This window comes from Dendropsophus ebraccatus, chromosome 6 (assembly GCF_027789765.1).
Source record: "Dendropsophus ebraccatus isolate aDenEbr1 chromosome 6, aDenEbr1.pat, whole genome shotgun sequence".
NCBI classification, from domain to species: domain Eukaryota; kingdom Metazoa; phylum Chordata; class Amphibia; order Anura; family Hylidae; genus Dendropsophus; species Dendropsophus ebraccatus.
In genome coordinates this window covers 65,957,382-65,981,201 of record NC_091459.1, presented here as the reverse complement: position 1 = coordinate 65,981,201, position 23,820 = coordinate 65,957,382, and the positions used below count along the sequence as shown (strand labels likewise).

At 46.1% G+C, this 23,820-nt stretch overlaps 1 protein-coding gene across 3 annotated transcripts in view; it reads left to right on the top strand.

The window, feature by feature from the left end:
* The window catches only part of ACAP2 (ArfGAP with coiled-coil, ankyrin repeat and PH domains 2), a 106,031-nt gene that overhangs the window by 12,888 nt on the left and 69,323 nt on the right, over positions 1-23,820 (top strand). For all 3 annotated transcript variants that reach the window (XM_069975075.1, XM_069975074.1, XM_069975073.1), the window contains exons 2-4: positions 13,616-13,673; positions 14,099-14,218; positions 15,289-15,342. In XM_069975075.1, the coding sequence (XP_069831176.1) occupies positions 14,120-14,218; positions 15,289-15,342 (153 nt within the window). In that variant the 5' untranslated portion in view covers positions 13,616-13,673; positions 14,099-14,119. The remainder of the gene's footprint in view (positions 1-13,615; positions 13,674-14,098; positions 14,219-15,288; positions 15,343-23,820) is intronic.

Here is a 23,820-nt window from a genome sequence, read left to right as displayed (position 1 = left end):
CAAATCTGAGGTGTGTTTGCATTTTTGAGCTTTTTTTTTTTTAAAAAAATACTGTGTGCAAGGAAGATTCTAAACCACAGGACTGTAGATCTTGCAATACAGTCTCATGGTTTTCTGATCTGGTCACAACTGTAAGTCATCCCATAAGGAAGTAAAACTACTCTGTAAGATCCATTTATACTCTAGGGATACTGGTCATGGGTACAAAACTGATGGTGCCTTTACTGACTGTGGTTAAAGGGATTTTATGAGAGTAAAAAAAAAAAAATTATAAAGCTGCAGGGGTTCACTACAGGCTTCCACTGGCCTCTGTGGAGAGGCCAGTAAGTATGGCATATGGCTGGTGTAGCACCTTATCACTTCTGAAAACTACACTCTGTAGTATTGACACTGGAGCAATAGGCTATTTAAAGGGTTTTTCAGTAAGGCACAGTTTTTAAAAATGAAGTGGGGGTGCAAAATTTACCTGCCTGTCCTGATATCTGTGGTATCTGCCTCCAGCTTTATAATATAGGTGGAGCAATACAGTACAACCTTGCTGCTGCTAAAAATATGGCAACCTTGGTTACAAAGTGCTTGTACTCAATGAAGTTGGTGAGTGATCTGGAGATCTAATATTGATGGCCTGTTCTTAGGAGAGGTCGCCTGCCCAGCCCCTTTAAAACTTGGGTTATTATTCTCTTTCCAGCTAACTTTTTTTTAAAGGCATAATTTGTGATTTCTGGCAGTTTCATTCAAGCTCAGAGACCTTTTCGCCTGTCAGTCATTGCGTAGCACGCAATCCCAGCAGTGGCGCATCAAAACATTTTCTTCTACATACCCCCTAGAAGGACAGCACACAAAGTATCAAAAGAAAATGCTTTAGCAGCTCTATTAGGGGCTACTAACAGCGTTGAATTAAAGTTGCGATTAGCTCCCTTTTAAACAGAATTGTCTAGGTAGGAACAAAAAATGACTGGTGTAAGCATTTAAAGTATACCTGTTCAACAAAACTTTCAATATGTCTCTGTGACACTTGAAAAGTTTTTATAAATGGCAGGGACACTTTAAGAGTACATTCCCACATTCAGTGTTCGCAGCATGTTCCCAGCTGTGTGTTTTTAGCTTTATTTCTGCTTGTTTTTGTGCTTCAAAAAACAAGCAAACAAGAAGCACAAGAAAAACATGCAGCAGAAAATACAGTATGGGGGAATATACCCTACCTGAAATAATAATAAGCTTTCAAAGACATACTGGTGCTAACCATAAACATAAGGTCCTGAAAAAAGTCTGCAGAATAGCTGATCATTCTTCCCAATAAATAGTCATAATGAACTGTATGAAATCCACACTCACATCTGGCTACACAGTATTTTTGGTCAGTATTTTACATTCCAAACCAGGATGGCTGTCATTTAACAGCAAATAACTGCTATTATTATAAAACAGTGAGTGTTGATAATATCAGCTGTTATTTGCTGTTAAATGGTGGCCATCCACTCACAGTGTGAGAACATAGCCTTTCTGTGTTTCAAATCCACTCCTGGTTTTGGTTGCAAAGTACTGAGCAAAAAGACTGTATGGGAGCATTGCTTATATCAGTTTCCTAGTAATTTTCAGATTGCAGTGAGACTACATCCACCCCCTTCATGTATGTAAGCCAGCTAAAAATAAGGTCTTACAACAGGACGTGTGTAGTCATCGCATTTTGTGTGAAATGGTGCTGGATGTGTATGTCATTGGTAAAGAGGACATACAGTGGTTTGCAAAATATTAGAATATCAACAATTTTTTTCCAGTATTTCAATGTGTATGTCATTGGTAAAGAGGACATAAAGTTGTTTTGCACAATATATTGGAATATCAACAATTTTTTTCCAGTATTTCAATTCAAAAAGTGACCTCATATATTTTATAGAGTTATTACATACAGAGTGAACTTTTTCACGCGTTTATTTCTGTTAAAGTTGATAATTATGGATTACAGCTAAGAGAAACCCAAAAGTCAGTATTTCAGAAAATTTGAATAATTAATCCAAAACACCTGCAGTGGCTTCCCAAGTGTTACAAAAGGTCCCTTATGCTGCGTTTACACGAAGCGATAATTGGCCCGATCGTACAATTAACGATGTTGGAGTAATGTTTTTTTTTCCATAACAATCAGCGTTTAGACGGTACGATATATCATACGGAAAATTCGTTTTGCGATCGCTTAAGCCTATATCGCACATAGGAAAAATCGGTGAAGGACTGTTTACACTGAACGATATGCGAATTTTTTGCAAATGACGATTTTAGAACATGTTGTAAGATCAAAACGAACGATTTCTCGTTCGTCGTTTAATCGTTCGCTGCGTATACACGTATGATTATCGTTCAAATTTGATCGTTATCGTGCAAATTCGCACGGTAATCGTCCCTTGTAGACGCAGTATAAGTCTGGCTCAGTATGCAACACGATCATGGGGAAGACTGCTAACTTGACAGATGTCCAGAAGGCAGTCATTCACACACTCCACAAGGAGGGTAAGCCACAAAAGTTAATTGCTAAAGAAGCTGGCTGTTCTCAGAGTGCTATATCAAAGCATATTAATGGAAAGTTGAGTGGAAGGAAAAAGTGTGGTAGAGAAAGGTGCACAAGCAACTGGGAGAACTGCAGTCTTAACAGGATTGTAACGAAAATGCCATTCAAAAATTTGGGTGGACTGCTGCTGGAGTCAGTGCTTCAAAGCCACCACATACAGATGTCTGCAGGACATGGGCTACAAGTGTTGCATTCCATGTGTCAAGCCACTCCTGACCAACAATGCCAGAAGCGTCTTATCTGGGCCAAGGAAAAGAAGAACTGGACTGTTGATCAGTGGTCCAAGGTGCTGATTTCAGATAAAGGTAAATTTTGCATTTCATTTGGAAATCAAGGTCCCAGAGTGGAGGAAGAGTGGAGAGGCACACAATCCAAGCTGCTTGAAGCTGTCTAGTGTGAAGTTTCCAGAATCAGTGATGGTTTGGGGAGCCATGTCATCTGCTGGTGTAGGTTCACTGTGTTTCATCAACACCAAAGTCACCGCTGCTGTCTACAAGGAAATTTTAGAGCACTTTATGCTTCCCTGTGCTGAAAAGATTTTTGGAGATGGAATTTTCATCTTCCAGCAGGATTTGGCACCTGTCCACATGGCCAAAAGTACCAATACCTAGTTTACTAACCACAACATCACTGTGCTAGATTGGCCAGCAAACTTTCCGACCTTAACCCCATAGAGAATTTATGGGGTATTGTCAAGAGGAAGATGAAAAACACCAGACCCAACAATGCAGACGAGTTGGAAGGCCGCTATCAAAGCAACCGGGGCTTCAATAACACCTCTGCAGTGCCATCAGCTGATCGCCTTCATGTCACTTTGCCGTATTGATGCCGTCATTCATGCAAAAGGTGCCCCGACCAAGTATTGAGGGCAATTACTGTACAGATTTTTTTTCTTTGGTCGACATTTCTGTGTTAAAAACATTTTTTTTTTCAGTTGGTTTTATATAATATTCTAATTTTCTGAAATACTGACTTTTGGGGTTTTCTTGGCTGTAATCCATAATCATTAACAGAAATAAACGCTTGAAAAAGTTCACTCTGTATGTAATGTAGAATACATGAGGACACTTTTCGAATTGAATTACTGAAAGAAAAAAAAATTGTTGATATTCTAATTTATTGCAAACCCCTTTACATTGTAGTAGAGACCAGGCTGTTAAAAGGGATCATGTGCACATTGGCTGGCATGTGTTCCATAGCTGGCCTAAAAATCTGCTGGAAAGGTTGGATTTTTTATGAAAAGTAAATTTAAATGAAGTTTAGTCCTAGAAAACCCTTTCAAAACCTGTGGTGATACCCAACAATGTTTGTTTATATTTTTGGAGCCCTAACATCCCATAATTCCTTGGGACCTCTGCTGCCAATCAATGCCTGGCATAAGATGCCGCATTCACACACTGTGTCTGCAGAATGTCCATGTCAAAATCTGAAATATATGAAGATGCCCTTACTGATATGTTGCTGCCATATAAGAAAACAAAACAAACATGTTTACATCTCCACACTCGTCTCGAGCGATTGGCTGAGTAGGATATCAGTCCTGAGATGAACTCATTTTAAGGGTATTTTCACACGGGCGATCTCGCAGTGAGATTCTCGCTGCGAGCCCGGCAGGTCCTGTCAGTTCCCATAAACTACTTACTTGCTGCGGTCTAAACGACCGCAGCGAGTATGTAATTATACCGCGCTTAACCCCTTCTACTCCCGCCGGCTGTAAGCAGCATACATTACCTGTCCTTGCTGCACGGGTCCGGCGTTCTGCTCTCCCGTCCGGCCAATTAGTGTGTTGCCCAGCCGCAGCCACTGATTGGCCGGGCGGGAGAGCAGGACGCCGGACCCATGCAGCAAGGACAGGTAATGTATGCTGCTTACAGCGGGGGAGCCGGCGGGAGTAGAAGGGGTTAAGCGCGGTATAATTACATACTCGCTGCGGTCGTTTAGACCGCAGCGAGTATGTAGTTTATGGGAACTGACAGGACCTGCCGGGCTCGCAGCGAGAATCTCGCTGCGAGCCCGCCCGTGTGAATATACCCTAAATGTAACAGCAGCTACAGACAACTGGGGACACCTGCAACACTGCATCGGGACACTGGGGGAGCAAAGAGAGGTAAGCATAACATGTTTATGTTTTCTTATATGCCAGAAACATATTAAAAATGTGTGAGTGCTGGATAAATGTGCCACGATAGTCTGCCACATCTGTATCCAATAGTCCTAAAAGCATTGTCATCCCCTCCCCCAGTTATGTTGTGTATTACATTTCATTATGTTTTACTTGGCAGAAGACAATGGAAAAAAATAGGATGGAAATGTATTATATGAAGCATTTACTCAACATCTGTATCCAATTATGAGTTGTGTTTTTTGTTTTTTTTGTTTTTTTTGTAACTTCTGAAACAAGTTCATGAACTTGAAAAGGTGAAAAGTAGTTGTGTAGATTCTGATAGGTGTTGGAAAACGTCACAGAAAAGAGTGTAGTAGAGTAGTAAATCCTTAAAGGTTAGGATTCAGCTGAGGTTGTGCCCCCAACAACATTTTCTTTTACTTTCTGGCTGTATGTTGAAGGCATCAATGGGTTTTCCTAACTGGCAAAGTTATCTCTTACCCACAGCTAACTGGTGGGAGCCTGACCCACAGGGACACAGTGCTCAGTAATATTCAGAAGCCCCACATGCTGCCTGCATGCTGTGCTTCCTTCTTCTATTCTTGTGATGGTTGAGGGTCCCAGCTGTTCGTGCACTTCCGATCAGCTTGATATCCCCCATCCTTTGTATATGGGATATAGCAGTTAAGTTAAGAATAAACTAGTTTATACATATTACTTGTATTAAATTCATTACAGCTAATAACATTATGAATTGTCAATAGGATAACATCCAGTTGGAACTGCTACAGCTGGGAACAAGTCACAGCATTTATTGGAGGCATAGGCATTACCAAGCTTCCATGCCAATCTTAGGGATTGGCCTGCGTCATCTGAAGCCACTTCCAACATGATCAGTTGTTTTCTTCTTCTCTTGCTGTCACCAATCACTGTAATGTTGTACAGATCACTTTACAACAGTTTCCTCCTTATTATCACAGGCAGAATAGGAAGTCTCAGCTGAGGCTTGGTGGTGAGTAGGACATGAGCGAATCACTCATCTAAACAAACCGAAGTGATTTGTTCAACCTTTGCTCATCAAGCCAACGGCCTTTCGGTGCTGCTCCGCTTTCTGTTACTTCTCCCAGGATGCTGGGAAAAACTGTATCCAATACTGGGAAACTTCTCCCAGTTTCCCAGGATTGGACCCAGCATTTCCCTGGCAGGGTGGAGCGGCAGGGAGTGGAGCTGTGTGGAAAGGCAGGCGGCTTGATGAGTGGAGTCCGGATCAAACAAAGCGCTTCGCTTTGTTTAGATGAGCAATTCGCTCATCTCTAAGGTGAGAATGGTATCTGCAACATTTCTGGATTGTTTATTATAAACAATAGGTAATTTTTTGATTTCCCTTAATACCATATGAAACACCTCTTTTAATAAATTGACATTACACAGGTTTGCTGTGTCAGCTGTTTTTGCAAATAGTGAATTGATAGTGAACAGATGGTTATGCCATTAGTTTTATGGTCAACCAGTTTATCCAGATTGTATGGTTTATTTTTTGCGTTTAGTAGTTTGCTGTCGTGTGCATGCTTAACATAAAGTCACAAAGAAAGCTATAATTTAGCTGTTGCTGTGATGTGTAAGAATTTGTAAAACAACCTAGACTATAAGAGATTTAGGGTACAAACACACACAGCAGATACGCAGCAGATTTGATACTCTGTTCAGTTATTTAGATCTAATCTGCTGCGTATCTGCTGCGTATCGCAGCAGTAAATACGCAGCGTATATGCCGTGTGTGTTTGTACCCTAAATCGGATGGGATTTTTGTATACATTTACACAGAAAGATTATCTGCCAAAGATTTGAAGCCAAAGCCAGGAATGGATTTGAAAAGAGGAGACCTCTCAGGCTTTCCTTTATGACCTGATCTCTGTTTATAGTCTGTTTCTGGCTTTGGCTTCAAATCTTTGGCAGAAAATCTGTCAGATAATCTTTCTGTGTAAATGGACCCCTTACTGAGAAAGCATGAAGACTCATTATTTGCTAGATTCACTGCTAGAAAATATTTGAGTGGCTGCTTTCACACAATCATGTTACATGCTTTCCTTGTCCACATTAGGGACAAGTCCTGGCTATAACACTTTTTGATTATCTGAACCGATCATCAGAAATACTGGCAGGTCTAAACTTTCACCCATTATACAGAAGTGGACATGTAACACAAGCTTTTGTGAAACTGATTTATGGGATTTTGGGTTTATAAACCATGAGAACAATAGTACCTGATGTTCTGTTAAGCTTTCATTTTGTAGACACAATTACCATTGTAAAGGATCTTTACCATATAATAAGGGTTGATTACATCAAGGTTCAGCATCACAGTTGTCCTAGCAATTGATGTTTACTTGTATATATCTTATTAGAAGGATCCAAAGAAAAAAGAAAAGACATCACTTCCAAGTGCTGTCTTCTCCTTTTTCTTTGGACTAACTACCTGCCGGGGTCAGTTTGGTGAGGCAAGCACCCCCTTATAACTGCCTACTCTGTTTCAGTGCTGCTGTACTCTCCTTTGGTTTGCTCATTTGTCTTATTGTTCATGGACACCTTTTAGGGTCCTGTTAAACAGAGCGATAATCTGCAGATTGGCAGATTATCTCTACATGTAATAAAGACAAGGTTCAGCCAAAGAAATGATCATTGGCTGATCGGTCTCTTTTAAAATGTTTCAAAATGATTGTCCGCCAACTGCTTATTGCAATGTGTAATAGCGATGTGTGGCTGATGGCTGATGCTAGGGTAAAGAGAAACAAACAAAATAAAAGAATATTCTTTCTTGTCTAGGTTCCCCCAACATCCTGCTGCCTTGTTCCTGTGCTCTCCGCTCATTGTAGCCGCCTCCAACACTTTTCAAACCTATCTCTGCTCAACCAGTCACTGGCCAGGGTGTTGTCCTGTCTCAGCCAGTGATTGGCTGAGTGGCTTGTCACTTATAAGACAGAATCAGAAGTCCCCAAGGCAGCTTAGGTGAGCGAGGAACAGGGCTGGAGGACACTTGGGGATCCTGGGCCGTTAAGTACATCTTTTTTTTTTTTTTTATTTTTTTTTTTTATACCAAAGCAAGGGCTTCACAGACATCCGTGTAATGTCGGGCCGTGTAATAGGGCCCTTTTGAATAGAATTTTTTTTATCATTATTGCTTTGTACTTGATATAAAAAAATAAAGGTCCCCAAACACCTTAGACTTCAATTGGCCATACCCACAGCTCGCGAACAACTGCCGATGATGTCGATTGTAATAGGGTCAGGCGTGATAGAAAAATAACAGCCCAACCCCTTTGTTTCAGGAGGGATAAGTCACAGTCAGACAGAACACAATAATGTTTGGCTGATTCAGTTGGTGTTTACTTTCTTGCTATGTCACCTCCCAATTCCCAGGGTGCAGAAAAAATGTAGTTATAACATAGCTAGCCATCCAGGTGAAAGGCTGTTCTTGTATTGCTATGACCCCTTAAGTTAGTTTGGCGGGGAACTGCTGTTATAGGGCAGCTCTTTTTCCCTGAATCCATAGGACATACAGGCAAGGGTCGTCTTCATAATACAGCTCTTCTTTACAGGAGAAGTCCAGTGAAAATTTTTAATAAAGCATTCTATTACGGGAAATGCTTATAAAGTGTTTTTTTCCCCTGCACTTACTACTGCATCAAGGCTTCACTTCCTGGATAAAATGGTGATGTTACAACCCGACTCCCAGAGCTGTGCGGGCTGTGGCTGCTGGAGAGGATGGTGGCAGAGGGATGCTCAGTGTCCCTCCAGTGCCGTGTCCCTCAGTTTCCCCCTGCCATCATCCTCTCCAGCAGCCACAGCCCGCACAGCTCTGGGAGTCGGGCGTGACATCACCATGTTACCCAGGAAGTGAAGCCTTGATGCAGTAGTAAGTGCAGGGAAACAAGCATTTTAAGGACTTCTTCTTTAACTGCAGCCTGCATTCTGCTTGAAGACTCACATGGTAATGATGGTGAACCTAATGTTTAGAAGGAACTTACCACCACTTTCATGGTGCCTGAACTACAAGTCATCAGTGAGGTCCCGGTGGCTTCTGCCTTCCCATCCAGCTTTGATTGATTTCCCTGTATACCCTAAGGGCCCTATTCCACGTGCCGAGTAGGGCCCGATCAACGATGTAAACGAGCGCCGATCTGCTAGATCACCACTCGTTTACTGGGCCTATTCCACGGCCCGTTGATCGTTGGGCGAGGGCTGCAGGGACATCGTTACCGATGTCCTTGCAGCCCTTGCACCATACATTACCTGTCAGGTCTTCTCCTCCGCTCTTTCTTCCTCCCCGGGTACCGCACGCTCTGGCTTCAGAATGGCCTGTCAGCTGACGGGTCACTCAGCCAATCACAGGCGGTGGTCCCGGCCTGTGATTGGCTGAGCCCTCTGCCAGCTGACAGGCCATTCTGAAGCTAGAGCGTGCGGGACCCGTGGAGGAAGAAAGAGCGGGGGAGAAGCCCTGCAGGTAATGTATGCTGCGCTCCTCAAATCGCCGGTTGCCTGCAGCGCACTGCTATTCCACCGTAGCGATGCGCTGATGCGATGATTTTAGGTCTGGCCCTAAATGAACGATCAGCCGATGACACGATCATCAGCTGATCGTTCTCTCTATTCCACCGAGCGATAATTGGCCGAATGGGGCCGATTTATCGTTCCTGTGGAATAGGGCCCTAACTGTCAGAAAGCTATCTTCCTAGGCAAGTAGAGCAGGGAAAACCCGCCAGTGACGGCCCAATCATTCTTGGTTCAGGCAGCATAAAATTGATGACTGGTTCCATTTAAAGTCATATTGAAGTTTGTTTAGTGCTTCAGATGACATTTCTGTAACTATGGCAAGAATAATCTGTCCAGTTTACTGTTAAATCTTTGTCATTTGTGATATTCATATGACTAAGGAAAATGACACCATTTCCAATGTGGTGCTGTTTCCAGTGTGTCCCTGTGCTGCGAAGCATGGAATTGTCTAATTACAGGCTTAGCTTAAGAGAACAAAAATAGCTCAACTGACTATGGCAGCAAAGGCTGGTGATAAGTAACAGCAGATTCTAAGATGGTTAGGACACCACAGCCCTAAGGGGGCCTTTACACGGAGGGATTTCTCTGAAAGATTTTTGAAGCCAAAGTCAGGAATGGTTTTGAAAAGAGGAGAAATCTTAAGGGGAGATTTATCAAAGGGTGTAAAGTGTAGACTGGAGCAAACTGGCCACAGCAACCAATCACAGCTTCTCTTTCCTTTTACCAGTGCTGGAAGCTGAGCTGTGATTGGTTGCTGTGGGCAGTTTGCACCAGTCTAAATTTTACACCCTTTGTTAAATATAACCCCTAGTCTTATCTCTTTTGACCTGTTCCTGGCTTTAGCTTCAAAAATCTGTCAGATAAATCTCTCTGTGTACAGGCACCATTATAGTCCCGAGCAAATTCTATAGATACATCACACGTGTTTTTTTAATTTTTTTTTTTTATACTATGGTATATAGCAAATATATAAATTGCAGATATAACAAAAACAATGTTTCAGATTTAGCAATTTGCCTAAAATTGTGAATTGTGTACATCCAACATCAGCCAAAAGTTCTGATTGGTCAGGGCTGAGACCCCCTCTGATTTTCAGATAGTTAGTTTAAGCCAGCTTCCCTCCCTGATTTTTCCCTCCTTGTAGGAGACAGACTCTATAGACTTTTTTTTTTTTTTTTTTAATTCTGAATTCATTAAATTTCCAAACACAAGAAAACATTACAACAGGTGCCAAATTGGCACGGGCAGAAATACCATGAACAGAACATATGACATGGGGAAAAAGGTGTATATATGGCATCACGTGTCCTGAAGTGAGGGAGGACACGGAGACGGGGACAGCTGCTGCTGATCACTGTCTCCCACTGTGAAAGCAGCCCCCCCACGGTGTGTAACCCCCCCTCCCCCGGAGCTCACCGGCATCTCTTCTGTGACCTCCCCCACATCACGGACGGCCATCAGCAGCACCCCCAACCCCCCCGCCCCCTCGCCTCACCGGGTTTTAACTAGCCCCCATGCCTGTGCTTCGGTGACCGGCACCTGCGGCAATACCCCCCCGCCGTACTCCCGGGCACCCTTCCCCCCCCCCCCCCCCCCCCGCCCATCTCCCGATCGGCGCCCGCGGCATCTGCTTCCCACTCCCAGCACTCCCGGGCCCCCCCACCCCCCCCGCATCTTGCCAGCGGCACCCGCGGCATCTCCCACCCCCTTCCGCATCACTCCCGGCCGGTATCGGAACGCCCACAACCACCCGCATCTCGCCAGCAGCACTCGTGGCATCTCTTCCCCCCCCCCCCCCCCAATCACTCCATCATTCCCGGTCGGTAGCGGAAGGCACCCCCCCCCCCCCCCCGCCCATCTAGCCAGCGCCGCCGCACCATCTGCTGCCCCCTCAGCACTCCCGGACGTTAACGTAACACCCACACCCCCTGCATCTCGCCAGTGGCACCCGCGGCAACCCACTACCCCCCCCCCCTCCCCGGATCACGGACGGCCGCCAGCTAATTCCCCCCCCGATCTTACACTTCACCATCACCAGCTAACAGTATTCCTTCCCCATTGGTCACCAGCATCGGCTCTGCTGCATCACCACTACATAATCGGCTCTGCTGCATCATCAGCTCTGCTACAACATTCCAACATCATCAGCTCTGCTGCAGCAGTTACAGTGTAACTGTCATTTCAGGTTCATTTTTCTAAGAACAATAAATATCTATATTACAAGTGATTTTAAGAAACTCTGTAATAGGTATTATTTACCAAAAAAGCTTCCTTCTGTACTGAAAAAGCTGTTTTTCTAGCTCCCCCCTCACATCAGAAGAAGCAGGATTTCTGTGTCCATTATGTGGCTATGGAGAGGGGAGGGGCTGAGAGGAGTGAGAGAGCACGAAGCAGTCCTGCACAGCACATCACCCTGCAAATCTTCTCTCAGCAAGTTCATAGATAAGCACTGACCTTTCTGACCCCTGAATCCAGCGTTTTAGGTGCCCAGACAGTCTACAAACAGCTGACCTTTATGTCACCTTTTCCTGCTCACTCATCTTCCTCAGCCCCTCCCCCCTTCATAGGAGATAATGGAGAGAGCAGAACTGTCTTCACTGGCTTCTCTGTAATGAAGATAGGTTTGCCTGATAATGCACAGATAAGAAGTCAGGAGGGGAGGCTGGGAGATTGCTTCTTAAATACAGAAGGAGGCTTTTTTTGGCTAATAAAACCTATTATAGAGTTTCTTAAAATCGCTTATACTACTGATTTCTGCAAAAAAACATGACAGTTACGCTTTAATAACTATTAGCATAAAAATCTTTTCAGAAAATCACTTTTTATAGTGTTCCATTTTAAGATCTATATTATAAAATATTCCTGATATCTCATCACTGGGGTTAAAACTAAGCTGAGACTTTCTGTTGTGTCTGTGGTGATAAGAGGAGGCTGCTGTAAAGTAATCTGTACAACGTTTCAATGACCTGTGACACCAGTAGATAGCACCAGTATAAGACCGTAGCAGCTCCCTAAGGAATGACACTGTCGATTGTCTTCTATGTCCATGAATCTTGCTGTAAAGCATGACACTAAATGCTCTTAAAACAGCTCAGATAAGATGGCAGCACTCATAACAATGTATAAAAAGTGAATTTTTTAAAATATCAGGGAATAGAAACAGATTATAATAAAAGAACAATGTTTAATATCTTGTTCTAATCAGTAAAAGAAAATATAGGTGACACATTCCCTTTAACCTCTTAAGGACTCATGACGTACATGCATGCCATGGAATCCTGTCACTTAAGGACCAGTGACATACATGTACGTCATGGAGTCCGGTGAACCTTTGAAGTGAGCTCAGGAGCTGATCTCACTTCAAAGCAGCTATATGCAGCGGCTATATGCAGCCAGGTCCTCACTGTTAAAGGATAACTCCGACCAAAATTTTTTTTTATATGTTATTATGGAAAGTTATACAATTTTCTAATGTACATTAATTATGGGAAATGCTCAAATACTGCTATTTCCCTTAATTTAGTGTATCAGGAAGTGTTAGAATTTTCTTGCTCCCCAAAGTATTCCAGGACACTTGCTCCCCAAAGTATTCCATAAATGTATTCATTAAGTCACAAAAGTACAGTGCATAACATTACATTACATTACATACACTGTAATTCCTATGGAGTGTCCAGCAGGGGCGCACTATATATAGAAGTCAATGGTACTCATTGACTTCTATATAGAGAGCGCCCCTTGCTGGACACTCCATAGGAATTACACCATTCGTCGTGACGTCACTGGATCTGAGAGAATTCTAACACTTCCTGATACACTAAATTAAGGGAAATAGCAGTATATGTGCATTTCCCATAATTAATGTACATTAGAAATTTGTACAACTTTTCATAAGTAACAACATATCAAAATTTATTTTGGCCGGACTTCTCCTTTAAGGGGTTTAGTAGCCAGTGATACTTCTTCTGAACATTTACTAGGCAACAGTAGTCAATTAATAAGTTCATTGGTCACCAGGATCCTGACATATATTAAAGGGAAACTTGAAGACTCCGGCTGGCCGTTCTGTTCCCATAGCACACAGGACACTGATAATATAGATAATTTCCTTACCTCTGGATTGAGCTACCAACTTTTTCTCCTTTGAAATTTGAACAAAATATATTATAACTGTCAGACCTAAGGGTACACCTATCTGTACATCTATAAATGAATAACATTCTAGTGATGTACCTTTTTATAAGGGGACATCCCTTTAGTAGTTAAATGAAGAAAGGAAAAATTATGCTAGTAGTAACCAGTCTTAAAGAAATAAAAAATTAATGTCCTGTTTTCTAGCTTGATATTCCTAGGTCTGTCATTCATGTATTTATTGAAATCTTATCTCATTTTTACAGAGCTGCCATAGAAGATGTAGAAGGTGATGTAGCCGAACTTGAGCAGAAGCTTGACAAGGTAAAATGCCTTTTCTTTATTTGACTAGAACTTATAAACATACGTCTAGGGATATAAAGTAAAACTGTTCAGGGTATGTGTGACTAAGTGAACAACACGACCTCTGCTACTAAAGCCTTGCTAAATATTCTTACTTTGTGTACATTTAGCTTTTTATCTAGAAAGGAACACAGTATTATTGGTTATGTATTTTCAAATTTTCTATCATACAAAATGTTTTAATGGGTTATATGCTCTGATGCATAGCTTAGCACGTAATAGCACTTTGGATATAGGTGTTGTTCCATATACAACTCCCAGTTACAGTACATATACTGCTCAAAATGACTTTTCCAGTTTACATGGTGAATAAATGGAATTTAACTGATGACTGCATGGGCTGAGTGTTATCTGAACTGATAAACATTGTACTCTCTTCCTCCCAGCTGGTGAAACTCTGCATTGGAATGATCGATGCAGGAAAAGCTTTTTGTGCTGCCAACAAACAATTTATGAATGGAATCCGGGATCTGGCCCAATACTCTAGCAAGGATGAAGTAATTGAAGTAAGCAGCATCTGCTGAAAGCTACACAAATCTGTGTCCTTCATACAAAGTGCAGATAGATAACAGACTACTCAAACAGGAGGTGTTCTGTTAACTGCATGTATGTGGATAAGAAGGGCAAAGTGTTTTTGTAGTATGCTACTTTTTCTTTTATAGTAAATTAATTTGATACAAATGATAGAGATCCCCTGGTCTGACATCTTCAAAAATTATAATTCTTTTCTGATTCAGAATTACCTAGTTTACCTTGAGTGCTTGCTTGAGTGATATTCCTAGATATCCCTATCCTACATTACACTGTACAGATTAATTACATTTTGCTGGGAATAACTAGAAGGATTAGCATCTAAGTACAGCTAACCTTCCAGCCTGGGTAAAGTTTTAATATCTTAAAGATTTCTGCTTAGGGCTTGGCAACCTTTCCTTGAGATAAAACAACAACAAAAAAAAACTCTCAAGACCTACAGTGCATTTATCTAAGTGTACAAAAAACAATTTGGTTTAAACTGCCCATAGTGACCAATCACAGCACAGCTTTCATTTTACCAGAGCTAAAGATCTGAGCTATCATTGGTTGCAATAGGCAGTGTACACCAGTTTCTATTTTAAACATGTTTTAAGCAAAAATTGCTCCAAAAATGGCGCAAGAATTATCAGTGCATGTGTTTTCTAAGAAAGCAAAAATTTGCCCAGGCTGTAATAATGCACAGACAAAAAAGACACATTTGGTCAGCTCTCCTACAGTACCATTCACACTAGGCAGGGGCATGTTGCCATTGCTGGAATTGCAAACACAGAAAAAATGCAACAGCTTACCACTAATGGCAAGATACAGACCCAATGCAGATATGAATCACAAAATGCAGCCCCAACTGCTAAAAAAAAAATCTCCATAAAAATAATAAGGCTCTTACCATTACCATTTGCAAATAGTGTAAACCATCCTACCACCTGGTGTAATAATTCACACCTGCACAAAAAAAAATGTGCAGATCATACATTCCCCTTGATAATAATATATGTGTGTGCATCATATTAATATTTGTTTTGTTTATTATGTCTTTTTTTAGACCAGTCTGACCAAGTTTTCTGACAGTCTACAGGAGATGATTAATTATCATAATGTAAGTCAAGCTTTCAGCTTAGTGTTTTTATTGTTGTGTTCCTTTAATTCCTTTTTGATAGTTTTGCATGAGAAAAGTAATTCACCACAATTTTCCACATGGTGGTTCTTCTTTAAATGTTATGTTTTTGTAATCTACAGTGTAACCTTCATTTCAGGTAAATTTTCAGGATAATCAGTCCTCTGTATGCACATGAGGAATAGCACGATATCTGCCATTTTGGGCCCTGTAAATGGCATATTACCCTTTTCAGGCTTCATCTCTTTGTCTGCTGCCATATGGAGGCAGAATGGCCTGTGTGATGGCTCCTATACACCATATACACACGAAAACAGTGTGTCTCTTTTTAACAGTTACAGAAAGATACAGATCAGTACTGAGCAGTCGGACCTGTGCATACGTTGGGGGATCCTAGTGTTAGATGACTCCTCCCCCCAATAAACATCCCAAAGATTCCTGACCTGTTTAAGGTGATCTAGTCTGTTGTTAAGCATAGCTGTCAACTGCTCCATGCCTACACTGCGATTGTTCTATTGATTTATGCATAGTTGCTTTACAAAGTTCCTGAAATGACAGCTACAGTTTTTAGCCCTTGTTTTAAAAATTTACAATATTAGAGGCTGAATTATATTCACCTTATCAATCCTATGAAACACCTGTGGTAAGGCTTCCCGACAGGACGCAGCAGTGACATGGATGGACAAGGCTTTACTGGATATTCTACCCTTAGATTTTGCTGAAGCAGTCGACAATTCTTGTCCTCTTTTACTTGCTACTGTAGTATTTGACTATCTTTATTCCAGAGGCCTGTGTTTGATTAATAGAGTATTGTTTGCAGAACTAATTCCTAAACTGATAATACCTAAGGAAAAGGATATCCTCTTCGAAGTGCAGAGAAGGAGTTGAGGATATTTCTCTCCTCACATTCACGATGGCACCACATGAGTTAACTCGTTCCCTAAGGGACAGGAAAAACATGAAAGGTTAAAAGCCCCTCCCCTTTCCACTGTCACCAGTGTTTGTCCTGTCCTTGCAGGGCAGGCACGAGAGGTGGGGGATTCGTAGTGAAGGTGAGAAAATGCCCCTCCTTAAAGAACTTACCCCTTTCCAGCAGGGATCGATCAAGCTTTCCCTCCTTCCTTCCAGTGAAGGCAGCTGGAGGATCCTGAATCAGGGGACAGTGATGGCCTGGCATTTTCCTCGCACCATCTCTTGTGTGACGGGGTTGCGCAGGGTTCCTCTAGCTATGCTGGTGGCTTCTAGGGACAGACTATGGCCTTAAAGTCTGCCTAGGTCGGACCGGGTATCGAGCTGTGCCAAGATATGCGAACATTGCAGCCTAGGTGATGGTTGCGGCCTGGTGGAGCCTGGTTGCGGCCTGGGCTTTCAGTTTGACCTACTTCCGGCCAAGAGGAGTAGGATTCTGGCAGAAGTTAGGCCTCAGGCCTAGTTTCACGGCGTTCTGAACAGACGCCCTGACGTCACGCAGTGGAAGTGACGTCACTTCTGGATTCAGCCTGAATCGCTGGCCAGTAAGTTTACATTCAGCAGTGAGCAGGTCTCCTGTTCTCTGATCTACTAGATAGAAAATACTGCTCCTGTTCCTTCAGACAAGCCTTCTCAGCTGTCTCAGGCAGTAAGTGTGCCTACCTTGGTCAGCTACACCTGAAGGGGGATGTATGCTTATGCTAATTTTTTTTCTTAGCCTGCTGCTGTATATTCCTACCTTTGTATTTTACACTTTGGGCATCGGCGTGTATTATTCACCTTGGTGGCAGATCAGAACTATATTTACTGTTTGCTGATTGACATGTTCTGTCTATAGGAGAAGCATTCAGCTCAAAAAGAGAAACCCAAGCCTACTCCTATAAGGAAGTGTATTAATTGCAATGCACGGCTCTCTTCCTCATGCAGGATAATTACTTGCCCTGGGATTAGACAGATGATGAGGGATGAAATTAAATCATCTCAACATGCTACAACTGTCTCTACCATGGGGGCTCCTCCAACCCCTCTAGTGTCTACAGCACTGCCGACTTCTCCAGCTCCTTTTCCTTCTCCTGCTCTGGGTCCTTCAACTCCAACTACTATTCCTACAGCTTCTCCAGTGCTCCTAACACTGCTGATATTACTATCTGCTCCGGGCTACATTTGTGAAAGTGTGGCTGAGGAATTCTGCAACACCTAAGAGACATAGACCCCATCCTAAGAGTCTGAATATGAGTCTGGTCAGGTATCAGACAGGGTGATCAGCTCGGATGAATCTGAACCCTTATAGTGAATCTAAAAAGTATTTTTCTTGTGCCTGTCATTGGGGGACACAGCACCAGTGGGTATAGGCTACTGCCACTAGGAGGCAACACTAGACAGAAGAAGAAGTGACTCCGCCTGGCAGGCTATACCCCTCCTACAGGCACCAGGCTAACCCAGTTTTAGTCTAGTGTCCGTAGGAGGTAGACACAGGTGCCACGCACCTCTTTATTATTTTAGTTTAATTTCTTTTTCTTCTTGCCTAGGTTATCAGGGGGACCGTCGGCGTGGGCTGCCACACCAGACGTAGCCTCCCCCTGAGGGTGCACTGGAAGTTTTCACTTCCCATGCGCCGGTCACCCGTCCCCCATTGCCAGCTCCCTGCGGCAGGATGCCGGTACCCCACCCAGGTGCGAGGTTACCGAGGGGGATGACCCTGCGAGCACCCGAAGATGCCGGACAGGTGAGTAGTCCTGTCCTTGGCGGGGGGGGGGGGGGGGGTCATCCTGGCTAGGGCAACCAGTAGCCTCTTCCCTCCTCTCCCTAGTCCCCATTGCCACAGGGCACACTTCCCTGCAGCACAGCCCTCCCTCCCCTATCCCCTGTCCTAGTTGGACAGCTTGCCTCCTGCTCCCCCTTCTCATCACACTCCTAGCTGGGCTGATGCCCACCTCTTTTCGTTCCCACGGAGCCACTGCAGCACGCAGCGGCTTCATAGGGGACAGCTGGGGGGTTGCTGGGCTCCTTTCTCCTCCTTTTAATTGCGTTTTTTGGCGCTCCGCGCCGCCGTCTCATTGCCGCCAGCCTGCCCCACAAATTTAGGCCCCGGCTTCTGCCGGAGCTAGGCCGCGTCGGCGCACGCTAGTGACGTCACCGGGGGCCGGGCGCCCGCCCGTTTTTCGGCTCTTCCCGCCACAGCCTTTTCTCCTATTGGCTACTCTGTAGCCCCCACCTTTTCTTCCTGTGCCCCCTCCCTTCCTTCTCCTCTTGCCGGCAGCAGCTTCAGCTCGTGGCCACCTGCTGTTATCACTGTCTGCCAGTACAGCAGCCTCAGCTCCCTGTGCACAGCAGCAGTCTAGCATCCAGTGCAGCTATTCCAGCGTGCACCAGCTCCAGCTTCCAGTGCAGCAGTTCCAGCGTGCCTCAGCTCCAAAATCCAGTGCAGCTCCAGCTCCAGCATCCAGTGCGGCAGCAGCTCCAGCATCCAGTGCGGCAGCAGCTCCAGGGTCTGGTAGGCTCACCCAGTGGGTGATATTCCCCTCCTCCACTCCCCAGGCTAACAGCTCTAGCTACCATGTCTGGTCCCCGGGACGACCCCCGCGGCTGTGGCCACACATTTTGCGTGTGCTCGTTGCAATAAGAAATTCCCCTGTGGTCAGCCTGGTTCCCTCTGCCTGCTATGCCTTAACCCTGGTGCCACTTCCCAGGAGGCCCCCCTCCAGGTTCAGATGTAGCCTCTCCTGTGTGGGCTAGATCCCTGTCCCAGGCGATCGGTGACCTCTCTAAGCTGTCGCAGGTCATGATCCATGCCATTGAGCGGTTGCCCTCCCAGGCGCCTCCAGCAGCAGGACCCTCCAGGGTATCTCCTGACTCCCCTTCCAGAGGACGGTCTCATAAGAGACCTAGACTCTCTGTCTCACGGTCGCCCTCTAGGTTTTCCTCAGACCTTTCTCCTCCCAGATCCACTGCAGGCTGTTCCGCTTCCCAGCGACCCCTCTCCGCCACCTCGGGGGACCCCTCTGACTCTGCTTCAGAGTCTGACAGGGAGGATCAGCTGGCCTCTGCAGTGCAAGCCTTGATCCGTGCAGTGAGAGACACCTTACATATTGAGGAAGAGTCCTCTTCTACCTCCAAGAGTGAGGTTTCCTTCTGTCGCCATAAGCGACAGCCATTGGTTTTTCCCAGCCATAAGGATTTTGAGGATCTCCTAGCCAAGGAGTGGAATCACCCTGACCGGCGGATTCCATCCTCTAAGCGTGCCGAGGCTTTGTTTGCCTTCTCCCCTGACTTGGTCACTACATGGACAGTGCCCCCATCTGTGGATCCTCCGGTTTCTCGACTTTCCAAGTCAACTACTCTGCCTCTGGCAGATGGTGCTTCACTCACTGACCCGGTGGACAACAAAATCAACGCTTTTTCGAAGTCTGTCTTTGTTGCAGCTGGTTCGGCCCTACGTCCTACCTTTGCTGCATCCTGGGTCAGCAAGGATTGTTCCTCTTGGGCCAGGCAGTTAGTCCATGACCTCTCCCTGGACACCCCGCGTGAGGATCTCCTGTCTCTGGCCTCACAGATTCTACATGCGTCCAAATACTTGTGCAACGCTTCTCAGGAAGCTGCTCGTTTGTCTGCGCGGGCCCTGGCAAACTCTGTAGCCATCCGACGCTCTGTCTGGTTAAAATGCTGGTCAGCTGACGCCGCCTCCAAGAAGGCTCTGACTTCTCTTCCCTTTGCAGGAAACAGATTTTTTGGGGAGCAGCTGGATAAAATAATCTCGGACGCTACGGGGGGGAAGAGCTCCTTGCTTCCTCAAAACCGATCCCGGCGCCCTCAGCCTCCCAGGCGTCCCAGCCGTTTCCGCTCCTTTGAGCCTCCGGCACGTCGTCGCCCGGCTAAGGATACGCCTCCAGCTCCTTCTAGGAAGCCCTCCTTCAAACCCCGCCCCTCCTGGCAGCCCCTTTCTCGCCCTTCTAAGGGTCCTGCCCCCAAGTCTTCTTCCTGAGGGTCCTTCCCCACTCGGGTCTCTCCCTCAAGTAGGGGGTCGTCTGCTCTCCTTCAAGGAGATTTGGCTCGCCCATGTGTCCAATGTGTGGGCTCGGAAGGTGGTGTCCTCAGGGTACAAAATCGAGTTCGTGTGCATTCCACCTCCTCGCTTTTTTCCATCAAATCTCCCACGCTCTTCGGCACGGCTTTCCGAGCTTTTTCGGGCGGTTCAGAATCTCCTAGCTCACGGAGTTGTGGTCCCAGTTCCTCCCTCCGAGCACTTCCAGGGATTCTATTCCAATCTGTTCACAGTCCCCAAAAAGGACGGCTCGGTCCGTCCTATCCTGGATTTGAAACGGCTGAACAGGTTTGTTCGCCTTCGGCGGTTCCGCATGGAATCCTTGCGGTCGGTGGTCGCGTCTCTAGAGCAGGACGAATTTCTTGCATCTATAGACATCCGCGACGCCTATCTGCATGTTCCCATCGCAGCCAGTCATCAACATTTCCTACGTTTCGCCGTCTGTTCTGGACATTTCCAGTTTGTTGCCCTGCCCTTCGGGCTCGCCACGGCGCCTCGGGTCTTTACCAAGATCCTTGCACCTTTGATGGCTCTGCTTCGGTTAAAGGGGGTGGCTGTCCTGCCATACCTGGACGACCTCTTGGTAAAGGGCCGCTCCAAACAGGACACTTTGTCCAGCCTCCAGATCACACTCGATCTCTTGACCAATTTCGGTTGGGTGATCAATTACCAAAAATCTTCCCTACTTCCCTCCCGCTCTATGGAGTTTCTCGGGATGCTATTCAACACCGAGACGGCCCGCGTCCTCCTGCCTCCCTGCGCTCAGCAGTCTCTCTGCTCCGCTCGGGCGCCCCCTGTTCGATTCGCCTTTGCATGCGAGTCCTGGGCAAGATGGTCTCCTCTTTCGAGGCGATCCCCTTCGCTCAGTTTCATTCGCTCCCTCTGCAGCGGGCGATTCTGTCTCAGTGGGACAGGTCCCCTCTGTCTCTCCACAAGAAGATCCTCCTGTCCCCTGCTGTTCGCAGGGAGCTTCTTTGGTGGTTGACGTCTTCGGTGGTCCTCCTCGGCCGCTCGTTCCTCCCTCTCAATTGGCTGGTCGTCTCTACGGATGCCAGCCTGTCCGGGTGGGGGCTGTCTTCGGGAGCCACACAGCTCAGGGCTCTTGGTCGCCGATGGAGGCTCGGCTTCACATCAATATCCTGGAGCTGCGGGCCATTTTTTTCGCCCTGTCTCAGTGGACCGATCTCCTGAGGGGTTACCTGGTCCATGTTCAGACCGACAACGTCACCGCCGTTGCTTATCTGAACCGTCAAGGCGGCACCAGGAGCCGCTCTGTCATGACCGAGGCCGCTCCCATTCTCCATTGGGCGGAACGGTTTGTTCCAGCTCTCTCGGCAGTCCACATTCCTGGGGTGGACAATTGGGCGGCGGACTACCTCAGCCGCGAAAGACTGGATCAGGGCGAATGGACTCTACATCCCGAGGTGTTTCTTCAAATCTGCCGGCGGTGGGGATTCCCAGACGTGGATCTCTTCGCCTCCAGGCTGAACCACAAACTCCCCATCTATGTGACTCGAGCCCGGGATCCTTGCGCGTTCGCGGTCGATGCCTTGGTGACCCCATGGGAGCAGTTCTCCCTGGTTTACGCCTTTCCTCCTCTGCCCATTCTCCCACGAGTCCTGAAGCGCATCAAGGCACTCTGCATTCCCGCCATTCTTGTCGCTCCAGACTGGCCGCGCCGGTCCCGATACGCCGACGTAGTGCACCTCCTGGCCGACGCCCCCTGGCACCTTCCCCTGCGGGCCGACCTCCTTTCACAAGGGCCAATATTTCACCCCAATTTACCTCAGCTGAGTTTAACAGCGTGGCTGTTGAAGCCGCGGTATTGAGGTTTCGTGGGTTCTCGGTACCAGTCATCCAAACCATGCTTAAGGCCCGTAAGCCTCAGTCAGCTCAGATCTACCATCGCGTGTGGAAGGCCTTCTTTTCTTGGTGCGAACAGAATAATTTTCACCCCTTGGTGTGTTCCACGCCCAAGATTCTTTCCTTTTTACAATCCGGGCTGGATAAAGGCCTCAGTCATTCCACCTTGCATTCGCAGATTTCCGCCCTGTCTGTTCTTTTTCAGCGGGCTCTTGCTTTCCGCCCTCAGGTGAAGACCTTTCTTCAGGGGGTGGTCCATTTGGCCCCTCCTTTTCGACAGCCTTTAGAGCCCTGGGACCTTAATTTAGTCCTCTAGGTTCTACAAGGTCCTCCCTTTGAGCCTCTTCGGGAGGTGTCTCTTTGTTTCCTTTCTTGGAAAGTCGCCTTCCTGGTGGCGATTACCTCCATCCGTAGGGTGTCTGAACTGGCAGCGCTCCCTTGTCGCTCCCCTTATCTGGTCCTTCACAAGGACAAGATGGTGCTTCGTCCTCTTCCTTCCTTCCTGCCGAAGGTCGTGTCTGCATTCCACCTTAATGAGGACATCATTCTCCCCTCTTTTTGCCCTGCGCCCTCCCATCCTAGGGAACGGTCCCTGCATTGTTTGGACCTTGTCCGGGCCATACGGATCTACAGTCCGTCACTGCTTCCTTCCACCGCTCGGATTCCTTGTTCGTGGTCCCGTCGAGTCCGCGCAAGGGGCTGGCGGCTTCCAAGACCACCATTGGGCGTTGGATCAGGGCAGCCATTGCAGAGGCCTACCGCTTTCGTGGCAGGGCTCCTCCTTTTCGGGTCACCGCTTATTCTTCTCGAGCTGTGGGGGCCTCTTGGGCGGTTCGCCATCAGGCCTTAGTGTCCCAGGTCTGCAAGGCCGCCACCTGGTCTTCAGTTCACACTTTTTCAAAGTTTTATCAGGTCCATATCCTGGCTTCCTCTGACGCCAGTCTGGGCCGCAAGGTTCTGCAGGCCGCCGTGCGTTAGGCAGGCCGCATGGGGATTGTAATCTTCTTTCCCCACCCTCTGGGACTACTTTTGTACGTCCCACTGGTGCTGTGTCCCCCAATGACAGGCACAAGAAAAGAGGATTTTTTTGTACTCACCGTAAAATCCCTTTCTTGTGGCTTCATTGGGGGATACAGCTCCCACCCTGTTTGAGGTTGTGCTCCCGGGGCTTGTTCTGTTCTTGGGGTTTTCGTTCCCGGGACCAGCCTGTTTTTTTTGCCTGTTTTTGTTACTACTTTCTACTGTTTGTGACTAAACTGAGTTAGCCTGGTGCCTGTAGGAGGGGTATAGCCTGCCAGACGGAGTCACTTCTTCTTATGTCTAGTGTCGCCTCCTAGTGGCAGTAGCCTATACCCACTGGTGCTGTGTCCCCCAATGAAGCCACAAGAAAGGGATTTTACGGTGAGTACAAAAAAATCCTCTTTTTTTCCATCTGATTACATATGACCTTTATTACGCACTTTAGGGATGGAGGATGTGCAAAAAGAATTATCAGCTATAAATAGTTTTCAGGTCTCAAAGTGAAAGAAATTTTTTTTTTCCTATACATGAGACACTACAGGCGCTCATCATGGATAAGTGGCAAG